The following is a 17779-nucleotide window of genomic DNA, read 5'->3' as shown; positions in this document are numbered from 1 at the left end:
GTTTATGAATAGTGGTGTTTTTAAAAGTGACTATCTCAGAAGGTTTTAAAGTTAAGATATTGTAGATAATATAATTCCAGGTGGGTAGTTTAATACAATGATGATGTCATTTTATACTGGCATTTGATAGGTTTTCAGTAGATATTAAAGTTTTGAAATAGAATATTTAAACTAGATAAATTCTTGTTTACCCTAATACATACATATAGTTGAGTATAACTGCTTATAAAAATTCATATGTGAAAAACTTAAAATGTAACTAAATGTAATTGAACTTTACTAGAAAATCAGTTTGTGCTTCCTGAGCTTGTATTTATATGATCTCTTCACCTAGGAAGTGGGTCAGTCTGAGTGGATCCCCTGTTGCTTTGATGGTGGTGCTTACTGAGTTCTCTTAGTCTTTTCCCTTTGTTTTCTCTTGTAGAGATGACAGTAGTATTTTTGATGGATTGGTGGAAGAAGATGACAAGGACAAAGCAAAAAGGTAGTGAGCCATGAACTAGAAAATAGTGAATAAATGTGTAATGCCTGCATGTGTTCAGATGTGTTAGCAGAGTAGAAAAGTGTAGATGATCAGAATACAGTTTATAAATTCAATTATTTCCTGACCTTTTGAAAGTAAACTGAAATATATGTCATGTCCAAATTGAAGACTGTATTAAACTATTTGTGTAATTAAATTGATTGTTTAAAAACTACATATTTAATTTCTTTTTTCATAGAGTATCTAGAAACAAATCTGAAAAGAAACGTAGAGATCAGTTCAATGTCCTCATTAAAGAGCTGGGATCTATGCTTCCTGGTAATGCTAGAAAGATGGACAAGTCCACTGTTCTGCAGAAGAGCATTGACTTTTTACGCAAACATAAAGGTAAAATACTGACTTTGTAAAATGAGTATGGTTTTTATAGCAGACTCTCCCTTAGAACACAATGACTTATATGATGCTTAAGATAAGAAAAAAAAAAAAGATTCCGAGTATGTTCTTTCTTTCATTCAACAAGCATTTATTTAGTGGTTTCTGTGTTCTAGGTCCTTACGAAGTTAGGATGACTTTCTTGACTCTCAAGCCAGAGATCACAAGTGTGTAAACACATTAAAATACAAATGAGTAATATTTGTAAACTATAAGCTCGGGAAACACATTTTACAATTTTTTTTTTATCATAAAGGAAAGAATGTTTCAAGGTGTACAAATAGGTAATTTTTTAAAACTAAGTCTTAGGTTAAGTAAGTGAAAGTGCTTTACACAGAGGAAAAGTGGGAAAGCAGGAGCTTTGGCTGTAGCTGAGCATGTGTGTATTGGGGGGCTGTGGATGTGTCTGAGTTTGGGGTCGTTTTAAAAGGTCATTTCAGTGTACGCCTAGGAAAGAAACATGATACCCCAAAATATTTATTGATAGGAGAAAATCATCTTGACTAATCATCCATGGAAAAAACACTTTTAAAGGGTTTGGTAGTTAGGGAGTGGAGATTTGAACTGTGTAAAAAGTAGAGAAGGATATTTGCTTTTCCAGGAGAGGTAAGACTGCGAACTTCCTAGGAAGACAGGTGCTCACTACTACCTCTGTTTCGTTTCCTGCCACCCTTGCACTCATTGCTGGAGTCTTTTTTGTTGCACTCCTCTCTGAAGTGCTTTCATTCCTGACACTGCCCAGCCATCCCCAGGACAGCAGAAGTGTTTCCTTCTTCCTGACTCTTGGTAGTTACCTGGTGATCCGGATCTGCCCGCTGCTGACTCTTCTCCCATGGCATCCGCATTCTGCTTCTGCTGCCCCTTCCTGTCTGGCCTCCCTCCTCTTCCCTTCTCGGCTCTCTCACTGGGATGTTCCTCAAGGCTTATCCTTTGATCTGGTTTTCTCACCCCTCTTTCCTGTGGTAACTCACTGTGTAACTATAGCTGCTGTGCGTCTGTAGAAAGCCACTAATAAATCTTTGTTTGTAGATGCAGAATTTTCATCCTTGTATTTCTAATTAACTTATAGAGAGCAGCACTTTCCATGTCTCCAAACTCAGTTCCTCTAAAATGGATTCATTTTCATTTTGTCAGGTCAGTTTCTCCTAAACTGGCGCTTCCATTTTTATATCATTTGATTAGGTTCCCAGGGCTCAAACATGAGATCCTTTGGGAATGTTTTCATTTATCTTAGCATCCTATCACACATGCCACATTCTCTTCTGATTCTTTTGTAAATGTTTCAGTCACTTACATTGACCCTTTTTGTAAATAGTGTCCTTGCTGATTAGAGCTCCCTTTGTACACATGGTACACTCATAGAAGTCAGTCCCTTAAACATTGTAGAGCTCAGTAAATGATTGTTGAATGAAATAAAGTGAAAAGCATACATTTCCACCACCTGAAAATAGAACATTAATTTGGGCATTAACTAGGTTTTATTCACAACATTGAATGTATAATTCTCACAAAAATGAAATGTGTGGTAAATTTTTAAGTATTTATTCATCTAACATAGACCTGTATTAACTAAACCTTAATAAATTTGTGTATATAATTGTGTATATAATTGACAACAATTTAAAGAGTATGACTGTATTTCACAGAATTAGTAGCTATACTTTTTAGTTACCTGTCATAGTTCAGTATAGTCATCTGTAACAGCCAAATTTGATATGTAAATATGATATATTTAAATATCTGATAACAAAACATTAAAACAATATAGTCCATACTTTTTACTATAAAGTGAGGTAGAGTACAGCCTGTCATTGGTCTTTAATTTGTGTGATTGTTGTAGTATTAAAATGGAAAGATAATGTTGAGGCGTGGTGGTGTTTGCCTGTCAACCTAGCATTTGGAAGCTAAGGCAGGAGTTGTAAGTTTGAAGCCAGCCTGAAATACATAGTAAGACCTTGTTCTAAAAAGAAAAGAAAACATTGATTAAACAGCAAATAGTTCAGATTTCATTATTTATGATAACATTCGTATAACTAAATCTATTTGCTGTCGCAAAATGAAGACGTAATGTGGTAAATGTGTGTGCCATGCCAGAGACACCAGAGCTTTGGCAAGCTCCCTATCGTTAGGAACGTTAAGAAGACACTGAGCAAGTCACTCTGCAAGCAATGTCACTGTGAAATTCTGGCCCCCAATCCTCCTTTAGTCTCCTAAGATTAGGAGGAAGCTTTTACCTGGCAAAAATAGGCCCTTTTTGTTGAAAACAGACTGGCTGGCCCCATTGGCACCTTTCCTCTGAGCTGACCCCTTATCTCTACTCAAGATAGTACCATTTGAATGGCAAGGAGAAGACGAGGTAAACATTCTTCACAATGTTTGGAATAATCTTGTTGTAATCTGCTTGCTTTTATTTGCTAATTATGCCAAGTTGGAAACAGACCTAGGCCTATTCATCATAGAGCATATCAAAGCCATACCCCCCCCCCCGCCCTCCAATTAAAATCCCAAAGAAATTGATACTAAATTATCCAGACCAAGTTCTAGAAAATAACATTCCACATTTTCAAACCCTGGCCTCCTGTTAGGTAGAGCAGTAAATACTGCCTGTTCTTATCATTGAGTAGGAAGAGAAGACAGCTTGTAGGTTTTGTGCTCCCCCAGTGGTTAGAGTATGCTGCTAATGTGTCCATCTGTTTACAGAAATCACTGCACAGTCAGATGCTAGTGAAATTCGACAGGACTGGAAACCTACATTCCTTAGTAATGAAGAGTTTACACAATTAATGTTAGAGGTATGTCCAGATTTAATTTTTGAAAGTTTTATTTTTTTTAGAATTTTAACAGTGGTTAATTTTAGTATAGTTTTAGCAGTATTAATAATTGAAAAGCCTTAATTCAGTGTAAATGTCATAAGCTCTGTTTATGTATAATTACAATTGATCAGTGTATTGATCAAATATTGTAAGCAGATAATGCCATGTGGGTAGAGTGATACCAAGTTTTCCTATTTTCATTATTTGAAAATTTGAGACGCTTTCGTATCGTTCAGAAACCTATAGCTCCTGAGTCTTCACCCTGAGACCACCCACCCACTACATTCTGACAAAGCATGGCCTGTGTTATCACAGCAAATGCTATACTATCAGTGTGTCTGTCTTACTCCAGTTGAACTGCTGTGCCATAATAGCATGGATTGCAGAGCTTGTAAACAGCAGTTTATTTTCTGAAGTCCTGGAGGCAGACAGTCCAGTAAGGAGGCCCCAGTGGGCTTGGTATGTGGTGAGAGCTATTGATTCCAGTTCATGGATGATCTTACTGTGTCATGGCATGAAAGACATGCTATATAGGAGCTCTCAAGAACTCTTAGATGGGAACACTAATTTCATCTTTACCACTTAATCACTTCCTAGCCACTTCCCCCCAGTACAATAAAATGGGAAATTAGGTTTCAATATTAATTTTGTAGGACACAGCATTTAGTCCTACTAGACATCTGCCTAAAATACCCATAAATTGTAATAAATGATGTTTTTCAAATGAAAATATGTGTTAAAGGGTAATCATTCTGTAAGTAGAAACTTTTAAAAGGAAGTGAGCAGATGTTCTTGTATTACAGAGTTGCTTTTAAAAATAATTTAGAACAGTTTTTGCTTGTATGTAGAATATAACATCTCCCAGTCAGATATATAATGTACATAAATTTTGGAACATTCATACCTAATAGCTTTACTTTTCTATTCTTTTATCTTTTCCTGCATAGAATTATGAAGTTATCATTTATGCACAGAAACTGTCAGAATTTAGTATCAAGTTTCATGAAACTTAAAATAGCAAACAGGTGGTTTACTTTGTAGGTAGCAGTGATAAGAAAAATCATAAAAGTACTAACCCCGGTATTCAAGAGGATATGGCAGAGTGTTTAGGGTGGCTCAGGTATTATGGCTAGCCTGGGCAGTATGTGCAGAAATCATAGATGTAAGAAATAAAATTGTTAGATAAAGAATTTATCTGTACCATGTATGTATATATAATACTTACATCTCAAATGGCTTTTTTATACTCACTAGGGTCTGAAGCAAGGTAGAACATTTTTCACTAAGAGGATGTCTTGTTTATTTGATTATACTTTGGGGTGTAAAAGTTAGTGAACTCTATCTGTATATTTACCAGAAATTATTAAAATTTGTTAGAGATATGTGTAGCATAAGCATTTAAACCTATACTTTAACTGAAGGGTACTTTTCTTCTGTTAACTCATCCAATTCCCAAACCTACTTTAAGAAGGTGTTTGAAGTGGGAACAGGAGCTGTCTGCAACTCTTTTACTGGCTTCTGAGACCCTACTCATACTGGGTCACCTTGCCCAGCTTTAATGCATGGGGAGGAGCTTAAGTCTACTGTAACTTGATAGGCCATGTTTTATTGATATTCATAGGCGACCTGCTGTTTCCTGGATGGAGACAGGAGAGGAGGGGATTGGGTGATGAGGGGGGGTGGAGGGGAGGATGCCAGAGGAAAGCTGCGGCCAGGATGTAACATAAATAGATGAATTAAAAAAAAAAAAAAAAGGTATTCGAGATAAGGAAATCCAGGAGCAGAGTTGTCAGGAAAGCTGCCCATGTCACACAAGCTTCTGGGATGTGCAAGGAGGCTGTGCACAATTAGGTTCAGTAGCTCTGAAACGATAAATTAGCTCATTTAGTGTACAGTTGACATACAACTCAAGGAACAGTTTTAATTTTACCTTTTGTCCTCTTAAAAGAAGTTTGGCATTGTACAAAAATATATCTTTAAATATATGTTTGAGAAAGGATACACACAAGCCAGTCTCAATAACAAGAAAGAAAATGACTCATTCATCATTATTTTATAATCCTAGTGCAGTTTTTCATTCAGTAAGCTTTTCTGTGTTTGTTATAAACTGCTTGCTTTAATTGGCATGAAAAGTTTCTTATAACTCAAAAATTGTGTATTTTGTTAATAATCTTAATGCACATGTTTTACTAATAGGCTAAATACCTTTAGTTTTTTCTTCATAATAGGAAGCTTTTATATTAGTTGCCAAAGTACATGTACTTCATACATAGATAAATATCAAAGAAAAATAAACAAAAAATAAACAAAAAAACATAGTGATGCTATGACATAAAAACAGAGAAAATATATTAAAAATTTGAAAATGTAAGTTAATTCTTTATGATTGTCCTCAGATTTTAGATTCACATAGCTGAACAATGTTGTATTTACTTTTAATATGTAAAGAATACTTTTAATTTTTTATTACATTTATTTATTTATTTATTTATTTATTTATTTATTTATTTATTTATTTATTTATTTATTTATTTATTTGTCTGTGGTTCCATTCTTGCCCCAGCACATGTGTGGAGGGCATAGGACAGCTTGGGGGAGTTGGCTCTCTCCTTTGACAGGTGGATTATGAAGATCAAACTCAAGTGGCCAGGCCTGGCAGCAAGCACTTTTACCCACTGAGCTGTATTGGTAGCACAAATATTTTAAACTTTGTGTATGTACTGAGTAAATGTATTTCTAAAAAGTAATAGGCCAAGATGAAGGGTATGTATATAGGTGTGTATCTTATATCCTTAATCCAGATGTTTGCACACGTGATTTTACATGCTTCAAGTCTGCCTTTTTCTGATTGAATAGGAAAATTTTAATTATAAACTTAGAATTGGATTTGTTGATTAAAATAGTCTAATTTTGTTTGGGTAAAGTTTATCTGACTGGCAAGACTGTGATGTAGTTAGTTGTGTTACTTTTAGGTGGTCATGTTGATCAGATTGTAGCAGAGTAGGTCTGCCCTGTTTTCAGCTGAGTTTCAGATGTATGCATTATTTTAACATGTTAGCATTGCTGGTATAGGAGCTTAGACCATCCACTTAACATGTTAGTGTTGCTGGTACAGGAGCTTAGACCATCCACTTAACATGTTAGTGTTGCTGGTGCAGGAGTTTTAGATCATTTAGCTGAGCTTGTTCATTTCTGACTATGTCCAGAGTAGTTGAAGCTTGTTTACACCCAAAAAGCTAACTAATATCATAGTTGGAATCTAGGTCTTAATACTTCCTTCTGTTGTCTCTCTCCATTCTTTGAATGCAACTGTACTCACTCTGTCCCTTCCTTCTCTCTCTCTCTCTCTCTCTCTCTCTCTCTCTCTCTCTCTCTCTCTCTCTCTCTCTCTCTCCAAAGTCATCCTGTTAAAGTTATCTCTGATTGTATACTGTTTTCCCCTTGGCAGCTCATAGTCTTCCTTGTAGTCTACAAGACAAGGGCTCGCAATCTGTGTTAGCTTCATCTTTGCTGAAGATCCACAAGGAACTCCTGTCTTCTTCCCTAGAACTGACATTGTCATCTTTCACAGACTAAATAATCACTGTTACCAAGAAGATACCCAGATGAAAGACAGTGTTCTAAATAATGAACAGTTGTCCTTTATTCATACAGTAAGAGGACTGGGATAATTCACAGTTGTCCATCATGACATGGGGACGTTCTCTGCCTTATTCTTCCATAGTTCTCTAATTACTCTTCTCAAGGAAATTTTCTTCCTCTACTCAAAAGATTTTCATGACTTGGCAAACAGTTAAAACTTTTCTTTACAAGAGGAAAGAGCAGGCTTTGGCTCTAGGAGTGGGCCTAGGTGATGAAGCGCTTCATTTCAGTCCATTCTCTGCAGAGAGAAGAAGCCCATACAGTTCCCAGCAGTTCTTCACAGAGTGAACTCACCATCACAGTGAAAGATAACTTGCTTTCAATGCTGACAGTCTTCTCACATGAAAAAGCATAGGTTTGCTTTCTTTACCAATTTGACTGTATTCACAGTAGCAATCAAATAATTACTGATTGAATCATAATGGGTTAATACTGTAAGAGTTGCCTTAAATTCAAGATTTTAAACCCCCTCATTATTCAAAAATAAATTTGAGTTGTTTTGGAAAGTAAGGAACTATTCAAAATGAGTTTTCTCTGGGACCCATATCTCTCCCCTAGTAGGGGAGAGATGGGGAGGGGTACCCTTTTCTGTACCTTCAACAGTTAGAGACTGGGGCATAGCCTTATGGTAGGGCACTTGGCCGAACATTCACGAGGCCCTGCATTCACTTCCTAGCACTGCAGACAGCAGTGATAATAATAAATTGGGCATGGTGGCTTACCTGAGTTCAAGGCCAGTGTAAGCTATACAAGCTGTCTCAAAACACCCCACACACCAGCACACACATAACAACATACATAACAACAACAAAAAACAACCCAGTTTGTCGTGGTTTTCTTCCCTCCCAGTCTCTTCCTTTATGTACTGTCTGTCCCACTTTCCACTTGTACCAAGTGTGTTCATCTGTGCCCAGACACAAGGATGACTCTCTCTCTCCTCTCTCCTCTCTCCTCTCTCCTCTCTCCTCTCTCCTCCTCTCTCCTCTCTCCTCCTCTCTCCTCTCTCCTCCTCTCTCCTCTCTCTCTCTCTCTCTCTCTCTCTCTCTCACACACACACACACACTTCCTATTGCAGTTAGTGACTCTTCGAGAGAGCTGTTTAACTGAGTCACTTGAAGCTTCTCCACCAGCTTCTTCTCTCCTTTAACTTACAAATGGACTTGTTACTCTGTGTGTTATTATTCTTTTGGTTTTCAGTGTTCCTTTGGCACGTGAGCCCTTTACAATAATTGTCCTTCGTCCCTTATTTTCTTGTCAGGTTTGTGAATGAGTTATGAGAGCCTCTTCTTGTCAGCTTGTTCTAAATTTGTTGTGACTGACTTGCCTTCCTGTTGATGTTGCTCTTGGAAAAAGATCACTGAATTGGCTCGTTTTCTGGTTCTGTGGCCTATCCGCTGTCACTGTACCATCCCTCTTCCTTGTCCAGCTTTTCCACACCAGATTCTGCCTTTACTGTTTCTCTGGTTCTTTTCTTTCTCTTCATACTTATATTTCAGTGATTCTTCCAAGCTTTGTCTTCAGCCCCGTTCTTTATTGAAGGTCTTAGCATTTCAGTGGCCACTACTGTTCCTGCGGTTGTCAAATGAAAGCACACTGGATCTTGTGTCTAACGTCTGTCCTGAAGATGTTTGTAATCCTTAGCACTTGGTTGATCCTTCTCTTTTCCTATTGCTGCTAATTTCATTCAGTGTCATTAAGTTCTTGATTATCCCAAGGCATGTTTCTTGACCCAATTTGTTTTATATATTTTTTCCAGACTGCAAGTATTGAAGCACAGCCCCCGCCCCAATATAAAACCTTCTGTTGGCTTCCTTTTATGTGTAGAATAAAGATGCCTTTACCAAGAGTTTGGGCTTTACATGATTATGCCTCAGCTTAGTTTGGGGAGGCTTAATTTGTTCTTCTCCTTTCGTTCTGTTCCTCTCATTATATTCCTATACTTCCGGCTCACAGCTCTCTGTGTGTACTTTATGAGATGTGACCAACTCCAGATAAGCCGTACTGTACTACATAGTTTATCATGTAGTGTATGTATGCAGCTGTAAAGGCAGAACAGTGATTTTATTACCTTTAGAAACCTGCTTCCAATAGCTAGCCAAAGTGATGTTTTTCCCTCAGACACATCTAAAGATGCACAAAAATTAGTATACTAAGGTACTGATAGCAAAATAGCTGCCATTTTGACTGTACTCTAAACACTTCTACAATAAGTCCATCATTTTTCCTGTTTCTCTCCAGTAAAATGCTATTTTTCTTTTTCCTTAACTGACCATTATGTTTAATTTCAGGCTCTTGATGGTTTTTTTTTAGCGATCATGACAGATGGAAGTATAATATATGTATCTGAGAGTGTAACTTCGTTACTTGAACATTTACCAGTAAGTATGAAAACCCTATAATCTCTTTATTACTTAATGTCTGCATTAACTATTAGAATGCACTAGGAAGTAGACCTTTCGAGTGAGATTTGAACCGTGGTTGAGGGTTGGGATGAATGAAAACTCTAGGTTTGTCTTTGCAAGAGCATTGCTGTGTTTTCTCAGACCAGTCCTAAGGCCTTCATCCACATTACACAGTACTTCAGCCTCTGGTGTTCTTCACTTGGCATTCTGATGCTAACTTTGCAATGTTTTCCTTTTAGCCTGATGAAAATATTGTACCAAACAGAAACTTCCAACCAAATTTCTACTGAGACACGTATTGCTATGAGGAGAGCTCATAAATAACTTGCTTAAAAGAGTGACTTATAAAAACTGAAACTAGTAGGTGCAGAACTTGTATGCAGTGTGAGTTGGATGGACTAGTACTGTAATAATGGTCATATTCCACTTTGAACTGTGTCATCAGAAAGGTGCACTGGGCTGAGATGCACGCGGTGTTCTTTCTGTAGGATGCAGTAGAGGGGTGGAAGAAGGACAGATGCACAAACATGTCCAGTGAATGTGGGGTCCTGGAGGGTTCTGCTACTGCTGCCCCCGTAGCTCGGACCTCAGGGTGTTTCTTGGGTGCAGTATAAGGGGAGGGGCTGCTAGTCTTGATTGATCTCTGTAGTAGCGCCGTCAGTCTCAGGCTGTAAACATCCAGGAGGAGGAAGATGAAGTTGCTCGTCTTTGTAGATGCCAAGGAAAACTTTGCCATTCCTCTTGAGTTTGGCCCATAAGAGTGAAAGATTTGCCAGTTTCCCACAGGCCAGTTGCTCATGGAGTCCTGTACCGGCCATGCCCATGTCAAAATACACATTTACTTAGGGTTTCACTCACTGAGGGCTTCCTCTCTTTCCTCAACAGTGGAAAAAAAGTAAAGAATTAAAGTCCATTGAATAATTTTGATTGACATGCTGAATACCTAAATTGTGGGTTTGCTTTTTTACTCAACCTGTATTTATTGAACGTCCATTCTGTATTGAACCCTAGACTGAGTGCTACCTACAGTTAAGGTTTTTGAAATTTATTTGAAATTTTTATATAATATGTATTTAAGATGAGTGGTATAAAAGTTTGTGGTATAAAAATTCTAATATTTTTAAATTACTCTTGAAATGCTCATGGTTTAAAATTTTACAACAATGCAATGTGTAAACCATTCTGTAAATATTTCTTTTTTAAAAACAAAACAAAACAGCCTTTTCCTCCCCTCTGGTTTCTCTGCTACCTAATCCTTGTCTGGAAAAAGGACTGCACACTTGAAAATGCCAGACTGTACAGGGGCAGCTCTTCACTGAACGTCAGGCAGTGAACATGGAGCTCATTTTTAAATGTTTATTATTTTTAATTTTTATTGATATGTATGTGAGTCTGTGCCTGTGTGTTTATATGCCATTTGCCTATGGGTGCCCACAGAGGCAGAAGAAGATGATGGATTCCAGGCGCAGAGCAGTGAGTGCTCTTAACTGCTGAGCCATCTCTCTGGCCCTGTATACTAGTTTCTACCAGTGCCTTGACTTTACTGATCTTCTTCTGAAAAGACAAATAAAGCCTAAATCTAAAAAGTGATTTGAAAGTGAACACGAGAGAGCAGTAACATGTGAGTCAATTGAATGTTTAGAATTTGCTAACTTAACAAAACATTACTCTCCACCAACCAGTGGGCTAAGGATGCTATCAGATAATATCTGAGGTCTATAGTTGAGATTTTTCTGCCTGGCTAGCCCATGTCTAATGTTTCATCCAATTTTTTTTAAATTAAAATATAACTACATCCACCAGTGTATTTTTTTAAATGCCTTGATTTACAGATTTCTTTGTTCTATTACCATAAAACTATGAAACAGCTTCCATGTTGGAATAGCAGAACTTGGGATAAATTAATCTATATTCCAGGGCCCCCATGCTCACTTCAATTTGGCTTCAGAATACATACCATTTTTCTCCCTGGGGGTGGGGGGGATTTGCATAGTAAGAAAACCTGGAGCGCTGGAGCAGGGGAGCTGGGAACCCGAGACGTGTTCACTGGTAGGTCACTTGCCTAGCATACGCCTAGCCCTGTGTTTCCCCCAGTTCTTCAAAAGCAACAGCAATGAAGAACACTCTAACAAAAGAACAGGGCAACCCAAGGAATGAGTCCTTCCATTCATTTGTGCCCACTTTCTCATTCACTACTTTTGGCCACGTCCTTTGGACTCCATGCAGAATTAAAGGCCTTCTCTTTTGTTAACTGTGTGCATCCTACCACTTGAAATTAGCTGTTATACTGTTACTTATAAAATAAATAATTATTTATTTTACAGTTAAGGGTAATTGTAGGATGCTAAAGCCAGCAATTTTTATCTCTTTATTCATAAGAATACTGGTTGGTTTTTCAGAGCCACTCAGTAATTATTTATTGAGTGAATAAAAATGAATTAAGTAGTCGACCATCTTAATGACTCCTTTTAAAATGTTTCCTAGGGCTCTGAGAAATGGCTAATTAGTTAAAAGCACTCGACTGTTCTTGCAGAGGACCTGGGTTTAGTTCCCAGAATTCATACCAGGCAGCTCACAGTTCTAGGGGATCTGGCAGTGCGCACACCTGGCACTCATACATATACTTAGACACACATACATACCCATTAAATAAATAATAAGTAAAACTTAAAAATGCTCTCCTGTGGAGAAGAGGGTATCAGATTCCCTGGAATTGGAGTTATAGACAGTTGTGAGCTGCCATGTGGGCACTGGGGATTGAACCTGGGTCCTCTGGAAGAATAACCAGTGCTCTTAACCCCTGAGCTGTCTCTGATCCACTGCCGGTGGATCTTTGCTGTGGGATAGTTTAATTACGTTTTGAAATCCACAGCCTGACCGAGCTAATTGATACGAAGTATTTGATCTTTAATAACCCCTCAGGACAAACTTCACTTTGCCATTCCCTCCTCTGTTTATTTTAAGTTTGTATTTTAGAACCTCTTTTAAATTTACAGAGAAAGACAGCAGGAATTTCTTTCTCATGAAAATAGTTGAGGGGATGAAAGAAGTCAGAGAGCTAGTAATTTCTTCTCTTCCATTTGAGTTGTGCTTGATAACTGATTGGACATGATGGACGTGTCCACAGAATGGACATCATGTAGGTCATCTTTTTTATGTCAGAATGTGGCAACTTTGAGAGTTGTGACTAGTGGAACATGAAGAACAGTGCTGAATGGAAAGCTGGCACCGTGGCTGAAGGGGAGGAGGAGCAGGAGGGAGTGTCGCTTGTGATTATATTCTTGTCGCTTCATCTGTGGTCGATGAGTAGGACACAGCTGATGAGTTTATAGATGGAAAACTAGGGAAATAAGTGGAAGTGTGATGCAATGAAATGACACTAGAAAACAAAACTAATTCTTAAAATTTACATTTTAGTGCTTAGTTCAAATTCATTTTTTTTATCAAGACTACTTTTTGCATTCTGATCAGTGCTTAAGTTTTTATACTTGGTCAGTGAAAGACTGGTTTCTATCATTTTGTTATTCATGCCTGAAATTTTCATCCTTCTTTTAGCATTAATGGCTTTTTAGTCTTCCAGAAGAATTCCTCATTAAAATACAGACGTGGTTTTGGTTGTGGCTGACCCTTAAGCTATTATCATATGACTCCTTGGTGCCAAATCATTTTTTTGTACTAATAAGTTGTGTGTAAGGCACAGAGTTTACTATACCTTGATTGTCAAGGAAGAGAATAAAGGTATAAAAGGGCCTTTTTAACATCATGGGGCAACCAGACATGGATGTTAAAAGAACTACCTCCTTCTGGGCATAAATATGAGCCATAAGTTCTAAAGGAATTTGTATGTGATTTTGGATATGCCGTTTTGAAGGAAGTAACTTTTTTAAAAAATTAAGTTTTATTTAAAATATAAATACATCATTTCTGCCTTCCCTTTCCTCCCTTCAATCCCTCCTATGTACCCACTTACTCCATTTCAAATTGATGACTTCTTCTTTATTAACGTTACACATGTACTTCAACATACATATAAATACATAAATGCACCTTGGGGTTGCTTACATGTGCTTACGTTTTGTATTGAATACCAGTTATTGGGCTCATAACTGTGAAAGACTAATCTCACTCCGTCAGCAGTCATTCCTAGCTTACAGTTTTTTATTTCGAGGCTCTATGAGATTTCCCCGTCCACATTAGCATGTCTGTTGGTGTTGTCATTGTACAGATCTCGTTTAGGTAGCCGTAATGCTGAGGTGTCATGGAGACAGCCTTCTTGTCATTTCTAGGAGATAGAATCTCACAGCAGACTTCCTGGTCCTCTAGATCTTCAAATCTTTCTGCTTTCAGGTGTTCTCTGACTATAAACAATTATATATAGGTCAGGTAAATTTCCATGTCTATTTTTTTAGTAACTCCTTCTGAAAGACAAATCCATTCTTAACATAGATAAAAATATGTAAGTACACACATGATAGTTCTTAATATTATAAACTCTGAAGTCACATATACAAAGAACTATTAAAGTTGATTAATGTCACTATTACCAGATAAAATTTAAAACTAATAATAACAAATGATGAAGGTGCAGGGGTTGTGTTGTAGATATATCTATTAGAGTTGGACACTCCACAATGAATTGTTCTCTGCATTTTGACCTTTTTTTTTTTTGTTTAAATAGTCTTTGTCTTTTGCTGCAAAGAAATCCTTTTTTGTTGAGGGGTGAAAGCAACATGTATCTGTGTGTAGAAGGAGAAGCTTAAGAATGCAGTAAGAGTTATGGTAGTCTAGTACAGTGGTTGTAGTAGGTTTTTCTGTAAGATCTGTGGCCTCACTAGCTAGGTGGACTTGCTTAGGTTTCTAGTACCAGGCATGCTTTCTTGAAGGAAGTAATTTGAATTGGACTTTGAAAGATACAAGATGTGGAGTTTACCAAAGCTGTTCCACTTCTTGGAGTAGGGAAGACTTTGATCACTAGAGAAAAGGCAGACGGCATTGTGTGGCTGTATGGGGAGCAGTAAATCATCCCTCCCTTTCCCCATGACTTGCTTTTTTTCTTCCTGTTTTGTTTGAAGCAGTGGAGCTATTCAGATACAATCTTAATAGCTATGTAAAATACAGACAAAATGAAAGTGCAGCCGCTTGGCCGCCACAGCCCCGCTACTTGCCCTGCCTCCCACAGGTCTCTGAGCTCTCACTACCCTGTTTCTAGAGTTAACGGTTTGGAAAGTGAGAAATCCAATAGGATGGGCTGGATTCAGTAGACAGTGAAGTGGCTGAGGTTTCACTGTCATTGGTACTCATAGGAGCTGTCCTATTCATCTTTGAGTCCACAGCATCACCTGTTCAGAGATAGGAGCTGTCCTGTCTCTGTTAGCTGTTCCTAACATTGGTCAGACTGCTGTTGATTATTGAATAATGACTAAAGTCATATTAGCAAGCAGGAAGAATTAGAATATTTTACGTGCTGGCCATCCATTTTAGGCAAGGCTTTTGACAATGTGATATAAAATAAATGCCTGGAAAAGAGGGAATGAAATTAAAGGACATGTTTGACATTGCAGTGAGAGTAGTGTCAGATCTCTTCATTTAGCTTGTCACTGTTTCTGTGTGCTCATGTATAACTACTTAACAGATGTTTGAATAAACTACAAGGCTGTGTCTTAGAGCCAGTAATTTTCTTAACTTTCTCAGTCCTGTTGTATTTTATAATGTTCAAATTTGATGAAACTAAAGGTTTCGAAGAAGGTATCTGGCTTTTAGGATCACATTGATTATGGATCTGATGACTCTGGTATGTTAGCCTTCTCTAGCTTCTCAGTCTCATTTTTTAGTATGGAGTTTGTAGCTTGACATTATTGGTTTTAATGGATAATTGAATATTAATCATGTACACCTTTGTTATTTAATATCTATTAGATGTGTTAGAGATAAGTGCCTCTCAAAGCATTTTTATATAATTTTATTTATTTTTATTTTTTAGTCTGATCTTGTGGATCAAAGTATATTTAATTTTATCCCAGAGGGAGAACATTCAGAGGTTTATAAGATACTCTCTACTCATCTGCTGGAAAGTGATTCATTAACCCCTGAGTATTTAAAATGTAAGTAGACCCTCCTAAACAAAGACCTTGTATTTGACAGCATTATCCTTTACTTCTGTAAGTTTATGAAAAACACAATGTGTTTAACTAAATTAGTAGCACTATTTCATAAACTCTATTAAATTAAGTTCTTTTAAAATGTTGGTATATATATTTATAACTAAAAGAATTGCGTGCATTTTAAGATACCAAATCTATTCCATTGTATATTGAAGTCTTGTCTTTTTTGATGTAAGAAATTGATCACAATTATGCAACAAACTGTAATGTATAAAAAGATGGAAATCAGCTACATGTTTTTTTAATGAAATATTAAAGTATTGATTAAAATAAACTTTGCTGGATATGTTTAATATAATTTTTAAATTGCTAAAGATAGTGAAAAAGAGACCCTGTCATAAAGTAGCACAAGATAGTTTGGTGTAGTGAGACATTTCTGTAGAGTGCCTGGGCAAGCAGTTGACTGGCGCTTTCTCTGCCTTCCTTCTTGGTGTGCTGGTTACCTTCACACAGTGCACCCATGGACTAGACACTGATAAGGGACAAGTTTATATGGGCTCGTGGTTTAGAGATGTCTAACATGCTGGGGAGGACCTGGTGGAGCACAGCTGTTGACAGCAGGACAGCTAGGAAGGGGAGGGAGGGAGGGAGGGCGGGAGGGCGGGCTCAGACATAGCTGCCCCTGCCTGCTCCTCTAGGCTTCTTCCCTCCTCCTGCAGTCTGTAGAGCTTCTCACAGTAGCGCTACCAGCTGTGGACCTTTGTGCCAACAGTTCATATACAAACCTTAATAGCTGCCCTGAGTAAAATTAAGAATGTGGGTATGCAGATACAGCGGTGTGAAGTACTTGCCTGTAATGCACATGACCCTGAGCTCAATTCCCAAAAGTGTGTGTATGTGTCTAAATTTAGTACATTATTGTATTTGTGTAGCTATTAGAGACCTTCTTTAATCATTTTTATGATTAGTTTTAAATTTTATCTGGTAATAGTGACATTAATCAACTTTAAAAGATCTTAGTATTTCTGTCTTCAGATTCTGTAATATTAAGAACTAACATGTTTATAGTTATGTACATATTTATATCCATGTTAAGAATGGATTGTCTTTCAGAAGGATTTATAAAAAGATAGAAGTGGAAATTTACTTGGAGCCTATTATATGTAATTGTTTATAATCAGATTTGCATTATACTGGTCATTAGACTATTTTAATGTGGCACTTAGAAGAAACATTTGGGCTGGACTTAATCTAGAAATTAATTATATGGCTTTAAGCAGTATTTGAAGTCACAAGACAAAAGGTGTTCCTTCAGGCAAATGCATAACAAAAGGAGAGAAGTAGAAAGTTGGCACTCTGAGGTGCCAGCAGAAGGACAGGGAGAAGGAGGCAGTTTCAGGGACCCTCAGAGGAGAGGACTTCTCAGAAAAGTGCATAAAAGCTTTTGCCAGAATAGACCCCCTGGTCTCAAGATCAGAGAAGTCTTAACTCCTGGCTTGCTGAGGGCCTTCTAAAGAGCTGGTACACAGGCAGAGTTCTTTCCCAAGAGTCTGTGAGTTACAATGCAAGAATCTTTGCTTGGAAAATGTAGTAGGCTATTTTAGCTGTAATGACTATAAAGGAATACATGTGATAGGATGTTTGTAAAGAAGAGGCAGAATTATAAAGAACCTAGTATTTCAATCTTTGGAGTTTAAATTTTATTCTTTACACAATAGAGAACTAGTGAAGGCCTTTTGGGTGGTTTGTGGTTGGAGTGGGGAAAAATCAAGGTAGAGAATTTTGCAAAGGACCAAACTAGGGACAAAAAAGGGGAAGTGTATAATTCGCTGTAGAAGTAGGATGGAGAAGAACCATGATTGATAAGTTGATAAATCCAGTACAACTAAATCTGGGACGGTCATG

General features: G+C 37.4%; 1 protein-coding gene across 11 annotated transcripts in view; it reads left to right on the top strand.

Annotated features, from left to right (window-relative positions):
• Clock (clock circadian regulator) overlaps positions 1-17779 on the top strand; it is an 83882-nt gene that overhangs the window by 38427 nt on the left and 27676 nt on the right. For 10 of the 11 annotated variants that reach the window (XM_076546463.1, XM_076546462.1, XM_076546459.1 and 7 more), the window contains 5 exons: positions 425-484; positions 723-871; positions 3617-3708; positions 9660-9749; positions 15754-15874. In XM_076546463.1, the coding sequence (XP_076402578.1) occupies positions 425-484; positions 723-871; positions 3617-3708; positions 9660-9749; positions 15754-15874 (512 nt within the window). The remainder of the gene's footprint in view (positions 1-424; positions 485-722; positions 872-3616; positions 3709-9659; positions 9750-15753; positions 15875-17779) is intronic. The other variant, XM_076546466.1, reaches the window with a different exon arrangement.

The sequence above is a fragment of the Peromyscus maniculatus genome, chromosome 10 (assembly GCF_049852395.1).
Source record: "Peromyscus maniculatus bairdii isolate BWxNUB_F1_BW_parent chromosome 10, HU_Pman_BW_mat_3.1, whole genome shotgun sequence".
Classification (NCBI taxonomy): Eukaryota; Metazoa; Chordata; class Mammalia; order Rodentia; family Cricetidae; genus Peromyscus; species Peromyscus maniculatus.
The sequence above is the reverse complement of the archived record's forward strand: the minus strand, read 5'-3'. Positions and strand labels throughout refer to the sequence as shown.